Source organism: Pomacea canaliculata, linkage group LG1 (assembly GCF_003073045.1).
Source record: "Pomacea canaliculata isolate SZHN2017 linkage group LG1, ASM307304v1, whole genome shotgun sequence".
Classification (NCBI taxonomy): Eukaryota; Metazoa; Mollusca; class Gastropoda; order Architaenioglossa; family Ampullariidae; genus Pomacea; species Pomacea canaliculata.
Genome location: NC_037590.1, coordinates 9,578,519 through 9,596,099, shown reverse-complemented (window position 1 = coordinate 9,596,099; position 17,581 = coordinate 9,578,519). Strand labels below are relative to the sequence as shown.

The following is a 17,581-nucleotide window of genomic DNA, read 5'->3' as shown; positions in this document are numbered from 1 at the left end:
GGTCCTTTAAATGTTTTGTTTCACCGCTCGTCATTGTTGCCAAGGCAGAGGGTGCTGGGAAAGCGGGAATCGAAGTATTCACATATAAACTACCGGCTTTTCCACTGTCCAGCAGCGTTTTTTCGATTGTACTACTGCTATTGGTAATGATCTGCGATTGTAGCAAAGTTTTTGAACGAGGGCACCCCTCGTGCTCCTCGGTGGGTGCAGCGGGTGGTTTGCTGACACATTCGTCTACATCCGGATTGCTGTCGACCACGATACTCCCCGAAGAGCTTTGCCGGGTTTGTTCTGTCACGGAAGCTGTAGTAGGAAGATTTGCTACCACGGAACCAGCGTGGCCGCAAGGTGGCACCACTGCACTGGCCTTGTCGCTGTCTGCTGCAGAGTCCGAGAGTGCACTCAGCATCGTTCCAGCCTCAGAAGCTACAGGCGGTGAGCAAGTCTTCGTGTCCAGCGTGAGATCAGAGAGACGTGGCGAAGAGGTTCCAAGAGTCTCTTGTCTTCGCATTTTGTCGTCGGATTTATTGTCGTGGGAGGCAGACAACGATGGTGATAGCTGTGACTTTTTATTTGCATGGCAGTCTGTCCCTTGGGCTCTTTGACACAGAACAGATTTATATTAAGGTGTGTAAATTAAAGTCATTCTCAGACCGCTTTCATACATTAAATAAATGAATAAAAATTGATGCTTTTACTCATGGTCCTTACATCGAAATAAGCTTAGCTTTAGCTTACAACCTTGACAACAAACAACATCTTTATTGCCGAAGATGCTCTGACTGATCTCTACTTGTAACATAAGGCGCCATTTATAGTATGCAATCTTTTCAGGTATGACACAAGACACTTTTTTTCGTGCACACTTGTGCACGTGATACAAAAGATCCAAGAAGCAGGATTGACCTATAATTTGGGGAAGAATGATATGACAACTTTTGTGGCGGACAATAACATTTTTAAACAGAAATAAGATACTTTATCACGCTTATGCTTGGCATGGATAGATATTAATAATAGAAGAGCTCTCGAAATAGACATGTTTCACCTAGCTTTCTGTGGGTGGTTCGTGAAGATCCCCGTAGGTGGCTGAGAAGATGAAGTGGAGGCCAGCGACGATGATGAAGACGAAGATGCCGACGATTCCCACGACCTTGACTTTCTCCGTCGCCCCAGCCTGCGGCGCTCCTTACACCTACGCGAGGGCTTTCTTCCGTTACAACCCTCCTCAGTGGCCGATGATACGGAGGAGGAGGAGGAGCCTGATGACGCTGAACGCGACAATCGTCGTCTTCGACGTGGTCCGTCAGAGGACGTTGATGAAGATGACCGAGAGAACCGAGGTGACGACGACATGCAGTGATGACAGTGAGGACAACGGCTGCGGCGGCGGGACGTGCGGAGAGCCGGCGATGATCTTTGTGAAGGCGAAGAGCTGTGAGTTCGTCCATCGTGAGACCTTCCAGACGATCGTCCAGAGGACTGACCAGAACGACGCCGCGGACGACCCTGACGAACACGCACTTTCTGCCTTTGTTTTCTTTTGACGTGTTTTGAGTGCCTATTAAATAAATAAAACTTTCTACAGGGGGGATCTAATTTTGAAACAATAAAGAGGAAACGTACGATTTAAGAGAACGGTTTATAGAATCTACTGTCGGCATTTACTTACAAAAAAAAGTGCTAATTGCAAAAATAAATTAGCTGGAGACAACCTAAACTGTAAAGGTATTTATCTGGTTAAGAAGGATTCAAGCAAACGCAGAACGCAGTAGAAGCTCTTGGTAGTGAGAAGAAAGCAGCATAAGTGTGTAACCAATTAAGAATGAGTAAAAGCAAAACCAAAAAAGCATAGGCTTTGTAGTAAGAGGAAGATAACGGGTCTAGAAGCTTTAGGACTCGAAGCGCTAAGTGGATTAATTAAGTTTTAATAAGCTGTGGCCTGAGGGTATTAAGATAACGATGTAAAATTTCATCAGGAGAAGCCCGGAGTCAGGCCAAAGAAAGATGGTCATGAAATCAACGACGAAGTAACGACAATACTCTCAGCTCGTGTGTGGATGTGCACGGCGGCAACTGCTCCCCACGTCACGTGACGAGAACTTGCAGGCGGGGTAGTAGAGGTGGGTAGGGGGAACGCTGGAGAAAAGCATAGGCTGAAGGGTGGGGCAACAAAGAACTTTTGCTAGGCAACTCTAGGGAACATGCTAGAATCCGTTGGTAACGTGAGATGAACGACCTTGTTGATGTGGCGTCCGTTGGAATGAAAACAAAGGGGCGTTACCATTGTACTTGTAAAGTGTATCGGCAGCAAATTTTTAGAAATTTTTTGTCAGCTGAATTGTGATAGGGGTGTTATCAGTGTTATGTAAATATCTGACATGGAGTCAACTGCAAAAAGCGCGACAGCGGCTATGCGAAAAAAGATATTTGCCCAGGGTACACCACGTTATTCCATGCTGTTCAACACGTAAAGTACAGATTTAAAAAAAAATTTTGACCTTGCACTTTTTGCAAAGAACCGGACTTGGCCATTGTCCTGATTCATGCACTTCACTCAGGGTTAAAGGGGAGGTGCAACCGCTCTGGAAATCAAAGCCAGGTCCGAGAATTACGAGATCGTACTCAGTGCAATTCTAACAAAAACTTGGCAGCTGCCTTTGAAAGCCTCCCCAACCCCCCATACTCACTTTTCCCTCCGATTCTCCTCATGGTTCTCCCATCATTGCTTCATCTGCCTTGCAAAAAAAAAAAAAAAAAATTGTATACGTTCCTTCGGACACCCGAACCACCCCACCAGCTGTTTAAAGTACAACACCTCCTGTTTTCCTTGGCAGCAGCTTAGTCTGCCATCACCATCCGGCTTCCAAACAAGCCACTAACGATTCTGGATGCGACGGAACACATAGGCAGCAGAAAAGGGGATGGCTACAGATTTTTAAAAATATATAACATGGAGAATGCCGCAGAGACAGCTACTCAGACTCCTAAATCAAAGCTGACAAAGTAGTAATACAACTTCATGTCATCACTTACGTTGCTTAACTAAACCGAAAGACCTCAAAGCCTTTAGCAGGAAAAATTCAGACTTTCAACGTCCGAATAACCCGAACTGTCGCTGTGATTGGTGTTAACGGCTGGCACTGTTGTGAATGGTGTACCAACGTGACGTAGAACACTGTTAGCAGCACTCGTTGACCGCAGGTACGAATCGCGTACTTTGCTAGCGGAGAAATCATTAACGGATCGGTTTTGGAAGTTGATATTTTACAGGTTAGTTTTATATCAGCTTTATCTACCGATGGCTGCAAAAAACGCAAACTATTCGGATTGTCTTTAGCTTTTCTTCAATGCTGATTTGTTTTTGGAGGACTGTTGAAAGGAGACGCTGTATCACAAACATGTTTTTGTAGTCTTCCCACAATGCATTGTGTGCCATTTTTTATGACGTAAGTGACATTATTAACACCTTTTTTAAATATATTTTCGTCACAGTTTCATTCATTTTTCCAAACAAGTATTCCATGAAATCCTTACTAAAAGACAAATGGAAAGTGTCACTATCATATCAAATAGACTTTCATTCAAATTTTATCAGACTTTCAAGGAGGCCATCATTCTAGTGAATACTGAATCGGTTCGCACCATTTGCGCTTGTTCACATCCGAAAACGAATTGTTCACAAACGGAATACAATAGTTCTCAAGATTTAAGCAAAAAATAACTTTAAAATTAATTTAAACTCATAAAACTCACACGAAATTTTTATCCAGACGAGAATGTTTTTTCTCTAGCAGACGGATACTCATTCAGTCTCTTACGTCACAAATCCCTTACGTAGCTGAATCCAAACGTCATTTTAAATTTTTGCGTCACACACACGTGCTAAGTTCCCACAATTCTCTGCAGGCCGGTCGCTTCTCCTCCAACTCCCTCCGCGAAGGTTTTGCACGCTACAATATTCTCTGGACTGGGGAGGTGGGTCTGCCATTCGACTCATGACGTAGATCAACTGACTGTCTGCAGCGTTCTTCCAAAAAAATGAAGTCTTCGTACAATTTTTATCCCCAACCTTTACCATTAGCAATCTACATCTCTTTGATCGTGCACTTACTTGCGTCTGGCCCCGCCTCCCTGTATCCTTGTGCACGCACTTATACGCAGCCCTTGGGGTCAAAGAACGCGTTTGGATTCAAGAAAAGGCTGTTAAACGGCGGGTAGCAACAAGCAGGAGACCGCACGCACTTTGAATGCTCACCCGACTCCAGTTCTTATCTGAGCGAGAAACCGAACTTCACAGCAGGAGAGGATGATGGCTAAGTGGCGACAGATCCTGACAACGCGGGTGGCTAATGATGAAGCCTGGGAACCATGGTTACCTAATAGTTGTAAGATCGCGGTCACTTTGTCTTTTGACCTTTTTTAGTAGCAATAACAACAATACCGACAACGGGGAAACAATAATTTAGTGTGGTGGGGCGGCCCCTGGGATTTGGCGGCCCTGTGCAGGTGCAAAATTTGCATAACCTGATGTAATTTCCAGTGCCGGGCTTGAAATAGACGGAATGGTTGATAGTAGAGCTAAGCAGACACTGTAAAGAAGCATCAAGAATTTTAATAAGTGCGAATTTACAAAGCGCACTATATCAGCCAAAGGCGGACTCATCAAAACTGAAACTTCCACGCGGGACCATCATCAGGGTCTGAGTGACTGGAATGATCAGCTGCCGCATCTGTCCATATGCTCTCCCCCTCCCCACTTCCTCAAAAGACCTGAACCAGTCAAAGGACATAATGAATGAACGAATTACCAAAGAGAAAAGTGTAAAAAAAAAATTAATGAAATAATAGATGATAGAGATGAAACATTGAGTGATAAACAGAAGGTGATATAATTTGCAAAAAGTTATGAAACATTCGGGGTGAGGCAGGTAAGGTGAGTAGAAACAGAGGAGTAAAAAGAAAAAAAAAAAAACTATATGTGGCACATCAAAGTCTTGACACGGTGTACAGTACATCGAAACTAGTGAATGGAATGTACTGTGTACAACTGTGTACAACACAGCAAGACAAGATTAGCAGGGATTGTACCTGGCCAGTCCTGCAAGTGGTGGTCAGTATTGTGAGGCGTTGGTTTGCTCTGAGAACAACACATCAGCTCAGCACTCAAGCAGGTTAAACGTCATTTCAAGGCAGTAAGTTTAGATAAGTGTGAGTAATTGCCTACTGAATAGGACTTAACAAGCAAGGAAATCAAAGAATGCCAAAAACATTGTTTCCAGATTATAAATTTTAAACTAAAAGTCAATTTACAAACAAGTATTAAAAACATACAAATAAAGAGGAAATCTAAGATTTTTTACTAAGGGAATGATTTTCATTTTCATCCATAAAACGCAAAATAATTTCTGATACATTTATTACATAAAAAGTTAAGTGAAGTTGTAAAAAGTTTTGGTGTTCTGATCTAGTATTTTTCTGTTACTTTTCTAAATTAAGTATAAATTCTATATGCGTTAGTCACACATATCGTGTATGTGTGTGTGTGAATGAGTGAATGTGTAGGAGGGCGGGTGGGATAAGCTGGGTGGTAGTGGGTGGCTGTGTGAGTGGCGCTCAGTATCCCTCAACACTTTGATTTATGCTTTATGCTCCTTCCCACAACGAAAGGACAGAAAGAAATATAAAATCATTTTGGTCTAGAGGAGAGGATTCGCGCTCTTTGCTTATGTGGTTTCATCAGGTATATCTTTTGTCTGGAACATGACAGATCGCAGTGTTTTGTTCTTAATATAAAACGTGATATTCGGTTCACATGGAGATGATTGACTACTGTACAGTTTTTAGGTTAATCCAAAGAATTTGATATCAGCTTCAAACATAAAACCTTTAAATAAAGTTATCTATTGGTAATATATAGCCACTTCTCAAATTATGCCACTCTCCTGGTTACAAAATCATGTTGACTGACATACCTTGCTCTCGATCGAGACCTTGAACTCGACGCCGACCCATTTGCAGATCTTGACCTTGACCTTGACAAAGTCGACCTTGTAGACGTAGATCGAGATTTCGACTTGGAGTGAGTCCTTGACTTAGTTCTGGATCCTCCGTAGATAAGAGAAAACGTGAGCGATCGCGAACTCGATCGGCGGCTGGAGCGAGTGGACCGGAAGCTGACGCTGGAGTGAGACCTCGTCCTTGACCTTGACCTGACCTGGACTGGGAGGTCCATGTGTCGGACTCCGTCGTGTCCTCGTCGCTAAGGCCGATGGCTTTCCGCTTGCTTCTGTCTCGGAACAGCCTGGCGTGCTGCACTTTGATGACCTTGCCCTTGTGAAGGCTGGAACAATAAACATGGCGCGTGGATCTGTGTACATGCATCTCTCCTATCGTATCGAAAATAAGGACAAACACTTCTGTCGTGCACATCAACACAAAATCAGACCACAGACGTTGAACAGAAACTCGAGGAGCTGGGCAGTAAACCATAAGCAATGACAACCATGATGATGATGATGATGATGATGATGATCATGATGATTGTATCTCGCAGCCAGATAGTCTCCACACAATCCTGACTTGCAACAGTCTAGTCCCATCTCGGGCAGAAAACACAAGGACAGCGACGACAGTAACGGGAAGAATGAACACCAACATCAACACCAACATACGCAACAACAGCCAGGTTTGTCTGAATAACCTCACACAGTTATCACATGAACTAGCGGAACACCCCACGAATTATATGTGCGACAGCTGAGCCTTGTTGCTTCTTTCTTTCTTTCTTTCTTTCTTTCTTTCTTTCTTTCTTTCTTTCTTTCTTTCTTTCTTTCAAGAAACACTATGAGAAATACCTTCTCGTTTCCGGGGTAAAATTTGTCTTTCCAGAAAAAAAGAGAAAAAAAAGAGTGAGAACATTTCACTTTCACACTTCTTCCTGTTCTTCCTGTCCGCGAGTGGGTCCCGTGACGTAGGCACGGTGTGTCTCGTGACATCAGAGCTATCGCCGGTTGACGCCGCGTTCATTAGCGCGAGAAGAAAGTCCGCTGTAGGCGGGAGCGGAAGTTGCGTGCCGTTGGCCGGTGTCCGCTCTACACGGCGAGGCCATTACAGGGGTCAAGGTGAATGAGTACAATTAATGTCAGAAGGTCAAACAATGTCCTCGTGGTAAGAACTGCCAGCGAGCGGCAAGCTCCACTGAGGGCGAATAGGACCAAGCAGAAGAAGAACAAGAAGTTAATTTTCTTTCTCTCCTACTTCCACCATCACACCACGTCATGAGAGCAGAGGGTGTCTGTGGAATGCAATAATCAGCCAGAATTGCCTCTTCTGTCTTGTATACTACCTCTGAACTTTGACCTTTGATCCTAGATGAGTGGTAGTGTCATCAGTGTCACGCCACAACGCTTTTGGGATTGAGGGCAGGTGAGGTCACGAGAAGCGCGAGTTATGCAAGAAATGAAATACTTTGAGATGGGAATTTATTCTTCTCCATCTACTCGCTCTGTAAAATTTCTCCCACGTAAGCATCCCCTGTTAGCATTTTTTTCTCTCATCTTTATTTATTTTAATTTTTTTTTTACACCGCGATGGCGACAATGTATGGCGAAGGTTCCTTATCGTGTTCGTTAATATCAGCCAGATTTTGTCGAGAATAGAGGTGAAGTGAGATGTAAGCGTGGTAGGTCCTGATGATGGGGTCAGTTGACAACTCACCTGTTGTTTTTGTCCAACACCGCCTGTGCCGCATCGTCGGCGTTCCTGAAGACCACAAACCCGAAGCCCGGAGGATTGCTGCAAAAAAAAAAATAATAATAAATAAATAAATAAATTAAATAAAAAAATAAGTAAATAAAAATAAAGTGAAGGAAAAAAAATAATCACTTGAGTGCTGACAGACCTGCACTTCGCGGGGTAGTCCTTTAAATCAAGCGGAAGGAAGGAAGAAAAAAAAATATGTGAGGAAAATAAAAAAGACAACAGAGGGAAAAAAGATGGAATGAACGGAAGAACAGCGTGATTAAAGTACATGAAAATGTCAAGGTCACAGTCGGGGGTTGGGGGTGAAGCTGGAAAAAAGGACAAAAATAAAGAAGTGAGTAAACAAGGGAAACGAGAAAGAAATGCGAGACCTTTGATCATTGCTGCTGCAACTAAAGAAAATTTAACTCCAAGCTTGCAATATGCACCGGAACACCATTTCCATTCTGGTCACACTTTGTTATATAACCTCTCGAAATACAAGTGTCACAGACACAGTATACCATCAGAAAATAATATAAAAAATAATTTATGTCATCTTTTCATAGCGAGCTGTCGTTGTCCGTCATCATCACCCTCCTCCTCAACTGGATTTTTTGCATTCTCTGTTATTCTCCTCTCCCTTGTTATTCTTTGCCTTCTCACTCGCAACCCCCTGTTGAAATATCAGCTTTTCTCACTCACTTCTCACCCATCTTCTCCTACAGACCAAACATCTCATTTTCCATCTCCCAGGGTTCACGCGAGTTGCTGAGTGGAGGAGAGGTGGGTAGAGGGTGGGAGGCGGCTTCCACGCTAGCTTGGGTCTCGTGCCGGGAGGAAGCACGGGTGGATGGTGGCTGCCCGCCATTTGATGTTGTTTCAGGTGAGAAACAACACCTCAGGGGTCAGAGAGCTGTGTCACAACGACCTGCAATGGGCTCGTGTTCGTGCCGTGCACCCGGGAGGTCGTAGGCCTTGCGTTTCGCTCTGGTGGTTCTGACACTCGTCAAAGCCATCTTGTTTTGCAGACATATTTACATCCTCAGCTCCTTCTCCACCAAGAAGCTAGTGTGACTACTCTGACTTAACTTAAAACTTTCCAGTAAAACAATCCGATTTCTCTAGATAAAATTTTAAAACAGCATGGAGTATCTAATGTCTCGTTTTAAAGACAAGAGATAATGACCTGGCCAGCCAGATGTCCACAATCGGTCCATGAGAGCGGAACAGTTCGGCCAGGTTGTCGTGGGTAGTGTCGGAGCTCAGGTTGCCCACAAAGATGCGGTAGCCTCGCCTGTCCGGATCGTACCTCGCCATCCCTTGGTCCAACTCCTGCAGGTAAGAAACAAACGACTCGTATGAGTCAAGCAGCTGCAGGTAAAAACAAACAAACAAACAAACAAAACCACCACAATGATCACACACAAATTGATTAACAATTTTCAGCTTTCAGTCTTCACAAGAATCAATAACCAGCACAACAAACTCTGATAGTCTTGCACAATGATCAGTCAATATGATCTGGTCTGGTTTTTTGTTTGTTTACTTTTTACTTTGGACGTTAAGACCACAGCATTATTGTGAATGCTTAGTTTCAACAGCCAACATCACCCACCGATTGATTTTCCGCGATAACACCGATGATGTAAAGTCCTTTTCCCCGTATCTCTACTTGGGCTGCAGTTTTGTTTTATTGAACCCACTTGAATGTCACTCCTCTTGTCATCCTTAATGAGCGCTTGATGATTTTACGACCTCCGTCAGATGGCGCGCCTTGCTTGCAGCTCCAACTCGAGAGCGAGGCTACAGAGGAGGAAGTGGAGCTGTGGGTGTGTGCTCCTGTCACAGTCGATGGTCCAGCAGCTGTCGTGGAACTGAACCTAGAAATGTTTGTGGGCGACGTGTATGAGTCGTGCTTGTTGTTATTTATTGATTGGCAAGTAGACACGTTTGTAAAACACACAGCGTTTCGAAACTTGTTGTGCGTTTGGGGTGTGGTGGTGGTGGTGGTGGTGGTGGTGGTGGTGCAATAAGTGAATGCTGTCTGTGATCAAGTAGATAAAGCAAAACACGGCCAAGAAAAACGGAAGATAAAGGGAGATAATAAAAATAAGGGTTTCTCAAACCCAGTAACATGATATTATCCTGGGGGTGTCAGGGTCTGGTGTTTCGTTGGTCCTACTGCCACGGCTGATGTTTTGAGAAACAACCCTCAGTGCAGCGAGGTGGCGGACCGGAGGGGAAGGGAGCAGGAATCTGCATGCAAACATCTGATGCACTTTCTCAGATTTACCTCCCTGATCTTGAAAAATATTTCTCCAAGGGCGTGACCGGCAACAACAAGAGAACGCTTTGTCCGGACTGGCGGGACACGCGCGCAGACGAGCTAGCATTGGGTAGAGCTGGTGGAGCAGCAGCGCCCAACCAAAAACCAACCCTCTCCCCCCAAAACCCATCAGCCTCCGTCCCACTACCCTCTTCGTATTTTTTTGTGTCAAGGTTGAAGGTCGAGCTACCCAGGCGCAACGTTCCAGTGTGGCAGAGAGCAGCACCATGCACCCGAGAGAAAAGCGTTTCTGCTGACAGACATCACGACCCCGCCCTCCGCCAGCTGCCCCTGGGTCACGATGACATTTTTGTTGGCTGTTTCAACTCGTTGTGAAAATGGGTCTCGATCCCAACCTCCGCTGGCAGGAGGAAAACGTTGAGGTCGATAGAACTGCTGGAGGGCTGTGTCGACTCAAGCGTGTGGGAAAAAGAAAGAAAGAGAGAGGGAAGGAAAGAAAGGCAGCGCCTTTGAACTAAACCGCTAAGAGCCTTTCTAGGGGAAGGGACAATACCACGTGATACTATTAATTTAATTAATTTAATCAATTTCCTGATTGCTCCGAAGTCAGAAGAATGTGTAGCCTCGAAAATATAATATAGATGACGGAGACCTACATTATAAACACAGCGTAACATATTACTTGTTCAATGTGTGTACATATGTAGCACCAGTCAGTGTAGTAAGTCGATGGAATAAGTAAAGCACAAAGGTCAAACCCTCGTCACTATGTTGTATACATGGTAAGGCCTGGGTTCGGTTCTCGCTAGAGGCTCTTTACTTATCCAAGATGAATTATTCTTTTTTCCTCTTCCGTTTGGGGAAAACTGCAAAGTCCTGGATTCATTGATTCTTAGATTGCTTAAATCGTGCCCTTAGCTGTATGACTAGAAAAAAAAATAGTCACAAACGGTCGCTTTTAAATGTTTTGTTAAATAGTTTATTTTCTGCTTTCTAATATTATCTCGTTGGCTAAAGATGAAACAATACACTCAGAAGAAAATTGCGACAGATGTCTTTTATGAAGAACACACGTTGCATGGTAATGAAAAAAAAAATCATATAAGAACAAAAGACAGAAAGCAAGAAAGATTCTTCTCGATAACTCAGCTAAATCCTCTACTTTCATTGTTTGATCGAGAGAAAAAAAAAGGTCTTTCGTCAAACAAACGAAGCTAAAATATTACTTTGTCTACGGCATAGGTTTTGTTAATCAAACAAATCAGAAAAACAAAAGAAAAAAAGGAGATAAGAAAATAATAAATAAATAGACTGCAAGAGGGAACCCTTTGGTGTTACACATGGATAGTTCAGCACCAAAGATTCCTACCTGTTTATCATCGACCCACGTTTGCTAAATCTTCAAGACATGACTAGAGAGAAATAAAAGTAACTCAAGAAGAAGAAGGAAGATTTGATGCAAACGATCTTTCTGAAATAATTTCTTTCCCTACAAACCTACTATAAAGCACAGGGGCTGTTTATGTAGATGTGTTTATGTTCCCTCCCCTATCCCCGGTCCACTGCGTACGGTGCTCGATGTAACTTCATGTGTCTGAATATCGTTTTCTTGTTTATTAAAAGTATTATGAGAAAACTAGACAGGCGCCTGGCTAAAATGTTTTCACCAATATCCTTTTATTTACTTTCGGCTCGTCGGTTATTAGGAGGTCGGAAACCTCACGTTGACAGCAGGTGAGAGACAAGTCGTCTGGCTCCACACCTGACACAAAGCCTTACCTGATGTCACTCATTTAGCAATTTGCGTAAGTAAGTTATAAGTGTCACGTGTTTTGAATGTCATTTTTTTTACTTTGAGTGTCGGAGGTCTCAGAGACATGTTTCTTCGCAAAAACGGCAATACACATGTTTTTCCTCTCTCCATCAGATGATGAGAAAAATAAATTAGAAGTTAACTTTGTGTGTGTGTGTGTGTGCGCGAGCTCTCGTGTAAACGCACGATAAAAAGCTCTCGTTAATCTGCTGGAGTGAAGCTAAACTATGTCTACCATCCTCTATCGTCAACTACCTCACCCACTCAGGTGTCCGAGACAAAATATTTAAACTTTGACACAGTTTTTGCCGCTCGCTCAGTGCATGTCTGTGAGTTCACGAATGTCTCGGTGAAAAAGAAAGAAAAATCACAAAATTATAACAGTAGGAAGTAAGTAAGAAAGGAATGAAAGACGTGAAAAAGAAATGATAGCTAGAACAGGAATTAAGGAACGAAAGAGAAAAAGAATGAAGAAAAAAGAAAATAAAACAAAAAAGAGGAAAACGAAAAAAATGAAAACAATTTTGATATTAAATAATAAAAAGAGCGTAACAAGGAAATCAGAAACCCACCAAAACATGTTGTCATGTAGTCAGAGCCTAGCCGGGGGCTTCCAGCTGTCATCACAGACGATGTTTGTTGAGTGAGACCAGGACAGACTCTCACCTGCTCTGTGTGGGAACGTCACTGCCGGGTCTTGGTCACATTTCACTTTCACTGTCACATCACCACCACCCTTAATTGTAACTTCAGACTGACTATGCCCTTAACATCACCACTTCGTGTGAAATCTCACAATTTGTTCCTGTGATGTTACCACTTCTTATGTGATGTCACTTCTCCTGTAGCGTCACCACTTATTTTCGGTTGTTGCCATTTCTCCTGTAGCATTACCACTTCTCCTGTGACATCATTACTCTGTATATAATGTCACATTTTCTCCTGTAATTTACCGCTTATCCTGATGCATCACCACTTAGTGTGTAACGTCACCATTCATTCTGGAACATCACTTCCTCTTGGATAACGAAGACACTACACCTCTGTTATTAGCGATGCTGTAAAACCGTTAAGACCGTTGATGCTAATGGATGCGGATAACTCATGTCTGTCTGTCTGGTCACACGTTTCTTAACGCTCATAATACTGTGACTTCGTATTTTTTTTGCTGAAAAACCAAAATTCCTTTTGAGAATCTTTCAACATACCAGGCAGGAAGGAACATGACACCATTATGCAATAAATGTCTGATTCTTCTTCTTTCGTTGTTTCATCAGGGAGGACGAACGACGACAGCGAAGTGGAGACAAAGTGTTGTAGCAACTGCTGTCCCTGTGTTAACTCTTTGTTAAACTTTGAGCTTCATCCTACTTTCGCCAGAACCTTTTCTTAAACGTTCAGTTGTCCGTCCCACCGCATCATTGGAGAACGCCGTTGCCATGAGCTGCCTGTCCCCACGAGAGCCCGCGAGATTGACGAGAGAGAGATAATGTCTGACGAGAAAAATGCGGTTTCGTCAGGTTTCGGCGGTTGTGCTGACGCTGTGCACGTCAGGCGTTGCCAGGGCTCAGACGCCAGCAGGCAACGAGCCGACAGGGTGTAAGGATACGCTATGTTTCCTACGGTATATCCTTCAGCGATACGATCCATACATCATCCTTTACATGTTTTAACAATATGATCGAGCACATTCTATTAGACTTCTACACAGCTATGTAGGCTAACTATAGCGAATGGAGACTCAAGCAGAGTATTTTCGAAAAAAATATGCGTTATTTGAAACTCGTGCTTAAAAATGTGAGTAAAACATCTAATATACTGTGTATTGTTGCACTGGCAGCTCTGTCAGCAGCTGTTCATCCCTTGTGTACGGAGGTTGTATCAGTGTTAGTGTCAGCTGCCGTATCGAGTCAGCACGAAGTTGAGAAAGAAAATAATGAGAAATTTTTTAAGCAACTTCTTTCCCGACCCAGAAGGCAAGGTTCACAGAGCTATAAAGACAGAATGGTGAGAAGAAGCAAGAGGTCGGGAAATGACAGGCAAGAAACTAAAAGAAACAAAAGTTAGAAACAAAAACGAAACCAAAATGGAAAAAAAAATTCAAATTCCCAACCATTTTATCAATGGGTTATGTGAGAAAGATGAATGGTGGAGGGTGAAAAGTCGTGACCCGTTGTTTAAAATCATCATTGTAATTACTTCACTTCTAACCCTGGTATGTAAGCAATGTTCTTTTTTATTTTATTGTTTTTATTATATTTCTGTTTGTCAAGAAAAATTGTATATTCCATAAGCCAAGTAAGAAGTTTCCGTTGTCACAGTCTTTCTAGTTGGCGTGAAACTTTGTGTTTTTTTGTGTTGAGCGTGTGAGAAAATTTAACTCAGCAACAGAGGAGGTGCCAGAAGAAATTCTCTGCTGAAGCCAAGTGCTCAGTCTACCCTACTTCTGCTACTGGCACGAGGGTTGCCACGTGCATTCTTAACGTGCTGTCGGTTGTTAGCATGCAAAAAAAAAAAAAAACCAAAACACCTAGACTGTAAATATGTCGTGCCACGCCTACTTTCTGGTGGGTTACATCCGATGTTTAGTGGCCCCGCTGTTTCTCCACCCCTATCGCTAAACAACTTTATGGAACATTGATAATTGCGCCACTTAAAACAGAGATTTTTGTTTTGTTTTGCTACACGTGGGTAGGGTACAGTGGAAGGGGATGTTCCTCACTTTTTCTCCAGCTCCCCATCTCTTGCTTTCAAAGGAATTGTCGGTCCTAACAAACTGTGTGGAATGCCATTAGCGAGTAAAGATGAAGATAACTGTCCCATAACCTACTGGCCAAAGGAGGGACTAATGTGAGTGGTTCACCCTGTACAGGCCAGGGAGGAACACAAGCCTCTCCTGCTGCCTTTAATGTTTCCTTGTCAGGCGTTTATTCATTGTTTGGTGGACAACAGGGTTCGAAACTACACATTCTGCTCCTAAGTTTCACAGGCTGACAGGTTTACAGTCATCATCTTTGACAAGAAACATGGCGGCTTGGACACCTTTGTATAAAGCTCATTTAAGACAAATCTGTTTCCAAAACAGACGAGGAGGTGTTTTCAGTTTTGCTGTTGATTACCATCTAATAAGCAGTCGATACTGAGCAGTTATAGTCGGCTGATGTGCATGAAATCAAGTAAACTGCAAACTGTTTGTCCAACAAACACAAACTGTCCCACGAACCACATTGTCTGTCCCCCAAACGTTTTGTCCTTTCAGTCCCACATCGTTGAAGCGACACTGGATCTGAACTTCCTCCATCAACTTTAAAAAAAAATCTGTCTGTTGGCAAATTGCGGAATCCGTTCCTTGCCACCTCTCTCTCAAAGGCATGAACAATGCCGGAGGTCGAGCAAAGTGAGTGAAAAACATGGATGATGATAGGCAGACAGTCGAGTGCCCCAGGAATGAAGCTGAGACTTGTTCTCTGGCTCTAGTTTATTGCTGGAGCCACAGAGGGCGCTGTTTGCCGTCTTGCTGGTACTTGCAAGGGAGGCGAGATCGTTAGATACCCGATACGGTGTGTGGGTATGGAGCATGCAAGCGGTGCTGTGGCTACATCAACATGCAGCAGGGTGAACTGGGGGTGAGGAGGGGTACGCAAGCTCTGTTTGTACAGGGGGGAGAGGATAACAGCTAGACTCTCAGTGGAGGAAGGCACAGATAGTCGATCACCACAAACACCGCCACCATCATGATCACAATCAGGATTAGCACCACCGTGACTAAAACAAAAACAGAAAAGTCTACGTTTCACATTCGTAGAGCCACGGACTTGTGAAGGTGGACTGCTGTCTTTCTGCCGAGACCAACGCTTAGCCTCCGCTGTTAGTCTCGGCGAACCTAAACCATGAATGTGACTAAACTGGAAACTTTGTACACACCTGCCTCGTTTTAGGAGTTAACTAGAAAAAAATTAACCACTAAAATCATCCACTAAAAATCATTGTTTACAGCTGTTACCGCTCAATTATTTTTTGTCAAAATCAACATCGTGAGATCCGAGGTCGACACTGAAGAAGAGACCGAAAACAGAAACTGGTGACGTCACAGGGTATGACCGCAAACACGTGACAGTGCAAAAAGAAGGGCGGAAGGTTGTTGCTACTTAAACGCCTTGCCAGCACTGGTGGCTTCATCACGAGGGTGCAAAGCTGAAGACGAACAGAAGACAAAAGTAAAGAAAAAGAACCTGAGAAGATGGAGCAGATGTTGTTTTTGGAACTGAGCTCTAATAACCATGTCAGTTTATCTTGTTTACAGAGAGAAAGAAAGAGAAAAGTATACACGCAGACAGACAGACTGGCAAACGACTAGATAGACAGTTTCTGTTGTGTGTGCATATCATCTTTTCACATCTGCAGGCAGGTTTATGCACACGACGACAGAGCATGGCGGTGACGATCGAGCGACTTTCTACATTTGCTCCTCGCCCGACTTTCAGTGATACAACAGCCATAATGTTTCACAGGCCCATTCCCTCCACCACCCCATCACCCACCTACCCACAATCAAAACCAAAAAAGAAAAAAGAATACAGAAGACAAGGCAGAAAATGAGAGTCATGTCGATGGTTATCAGTGCAAGTGCAGGCGTGAACAAAGAAGCAATACATGGCTTTGAAAACTGTCAGATCAGCTTTCTCGCCTCTACTTCATTCATTCTTTATGGCTTTCTTTCGGTCTGTTTCTTCTCCCACATCAACACCTCACCCCCAGTGGGAGGTGCAACATCTCTACCACCCCTGTCATCGTGTGCCGTCTGTAGAAAGTCTGAGAAGTCTGTAGATGGTCTGAAGGTCTGTGTATCTGCCCTGCATGCACAACTTTTGTCTAGTCTTCCACACTACGTGATTTCACCGACTTAACACGTTCTCTTGCTTTAGCTTTTAAGAAAATCAACGTAGACACGCTGGACTATTTTTTAAAATATGTTTCGAGGTGAAACAATCTTTTCTAGTTCTGAATTTTTCGATGCGATGATAACGAGTACCGTCTGGAAGGTCTGACAAAGAAGACAGTCTTAATAAATATGCTATAAATTGAAACTGCCAGTCACTCCATCATCTCCTTCTATTCCTTTGTCTACATCCTTTGTCTATCACACCAGACAGCAATCGTGCGCCTCCATGACAGTAGCACCTGTCTAGAACTTTCTCAAGCACGATGTATTTACAGTCAAGCACATTGCTGTATTTTTAATCAGACTTATATTTAACACTCAGCCTTACTGTATATTTTCAGTCAGCTAGACAGTCATTGTTGTTGATGTAGACTAGTCCAACCTCACTTTTTAATTTCTAGACAGCTCAGCCACACTGTTGTGCCCCAGGCAGTTCATGTATTTCTAGGCTTTTCGTAAACACTCGTGCATTTCTGTAGCATGAAAACAAACAAACATCGTCGGAGTTTCTATACTTTCTTTAAATTAATGATCACAAAGTTGCCTACCTGAATGATGACTTAGATAATCGTTTCCCTTTCTCACACCTGGATGACGGGAGGCGTGTGGAACATTGCCGAGGGCGCGGTGTGACGTCAAAGCGACAACTGCCCAGAGGACAACATCTTTCAAATTTTCATCGATCTTCCAGCAGCTGTTGCAACAGCAGGGTCTTGATTTTATCTCGGAGTGGAGACTGGTCACGCACGCGGGGGTAGGAGGTGTGGGGAGAGTGGGGTGCACGACATACCTT

At 43.5% G+C, this 17,581-nt stretch overlaps 1 protein-coding gene across 3 annotated transcripts; it reads right to left on the bottom strand.

Moving 5' to 3' along the window:
- Positions 1 to 301: 301 nt before the first annotated feature.
- Positions 302 to 17,448, bottom strand: LOC112572702 (RNA-binding protein Rsf1-like). 3 transcript variants are annotated; one of them, XM_025252524.1, is made up of 6 exons: positions 17,337 to 17,448; positions 8,933 to 9,078; positions 7,720 to 7,797; positions 5,976 to 6,343; positions 1,049 to 1,561; positions 302 to 599 (listed from the first exon to the last, which is right to left on the bottom strand). In XM_025252524.1, the coding sequence occupies exons 2-6, from the start codon at positions 9,061 to 9,063 to the stop codon at positions 427 to 429; spliced, it is 1,263 nt and encodes a 420-aa protein (XP_025108309.1). In that variant the 5' UTR covers positions 9,064 to 9,078; positions 17,337 to 17,448; the 3' UTR covers positions 302 to 426. The 3 variants fall into 3 exon arrangements, with proteins under 3 accessions (XP_025108309.1, XP_025108306.1, XP_025108317.1); XM_025252521.1 differs by lacking the exon at positions 17,337 to 17,448 and adding an exon at positions 12,419 to 13,376; XM_025252532.1 differs by lacking the exons at positions 302 to 599; positions 17,337 to 17,448 and adding exons at positions 5,092 to 5,140; positions 12,419 to 13,376 and having other exon boundaries at positions 1,514 to 1,561.
- Between the last annotated feature and the right edge of the window lie 133 nt (positions 17,449 to 17,581).

What these genes read in the sequence shown, in the direction of transcription:
- LOC112572702 (XM_025252524.1), bottom strand. Translation starts at nt 9,063, where the DNA reads ATGGCGAGGTACGATCCGGACAGGCGAGGCTACCGCATCTTTGTGGGC. An exon ending in GTGGACATCTGGCTGGCCAG is followed by an intron (nt 7,798 to 8,932) that starts GTCATTATCTCT and finishes TTTTTTTTGCAG; the next exon opens with CAATCCTCCGGGCTTCGGGT. An exon ending in AACCACCCACAGAAAGCTAG is followed by an intron (nt 600 to 1,048) that starts GTGAAACATGTC and finishes TCTGTGTCAAAG; the next exon opens with AGCCCAAGGGACAGACTGCC.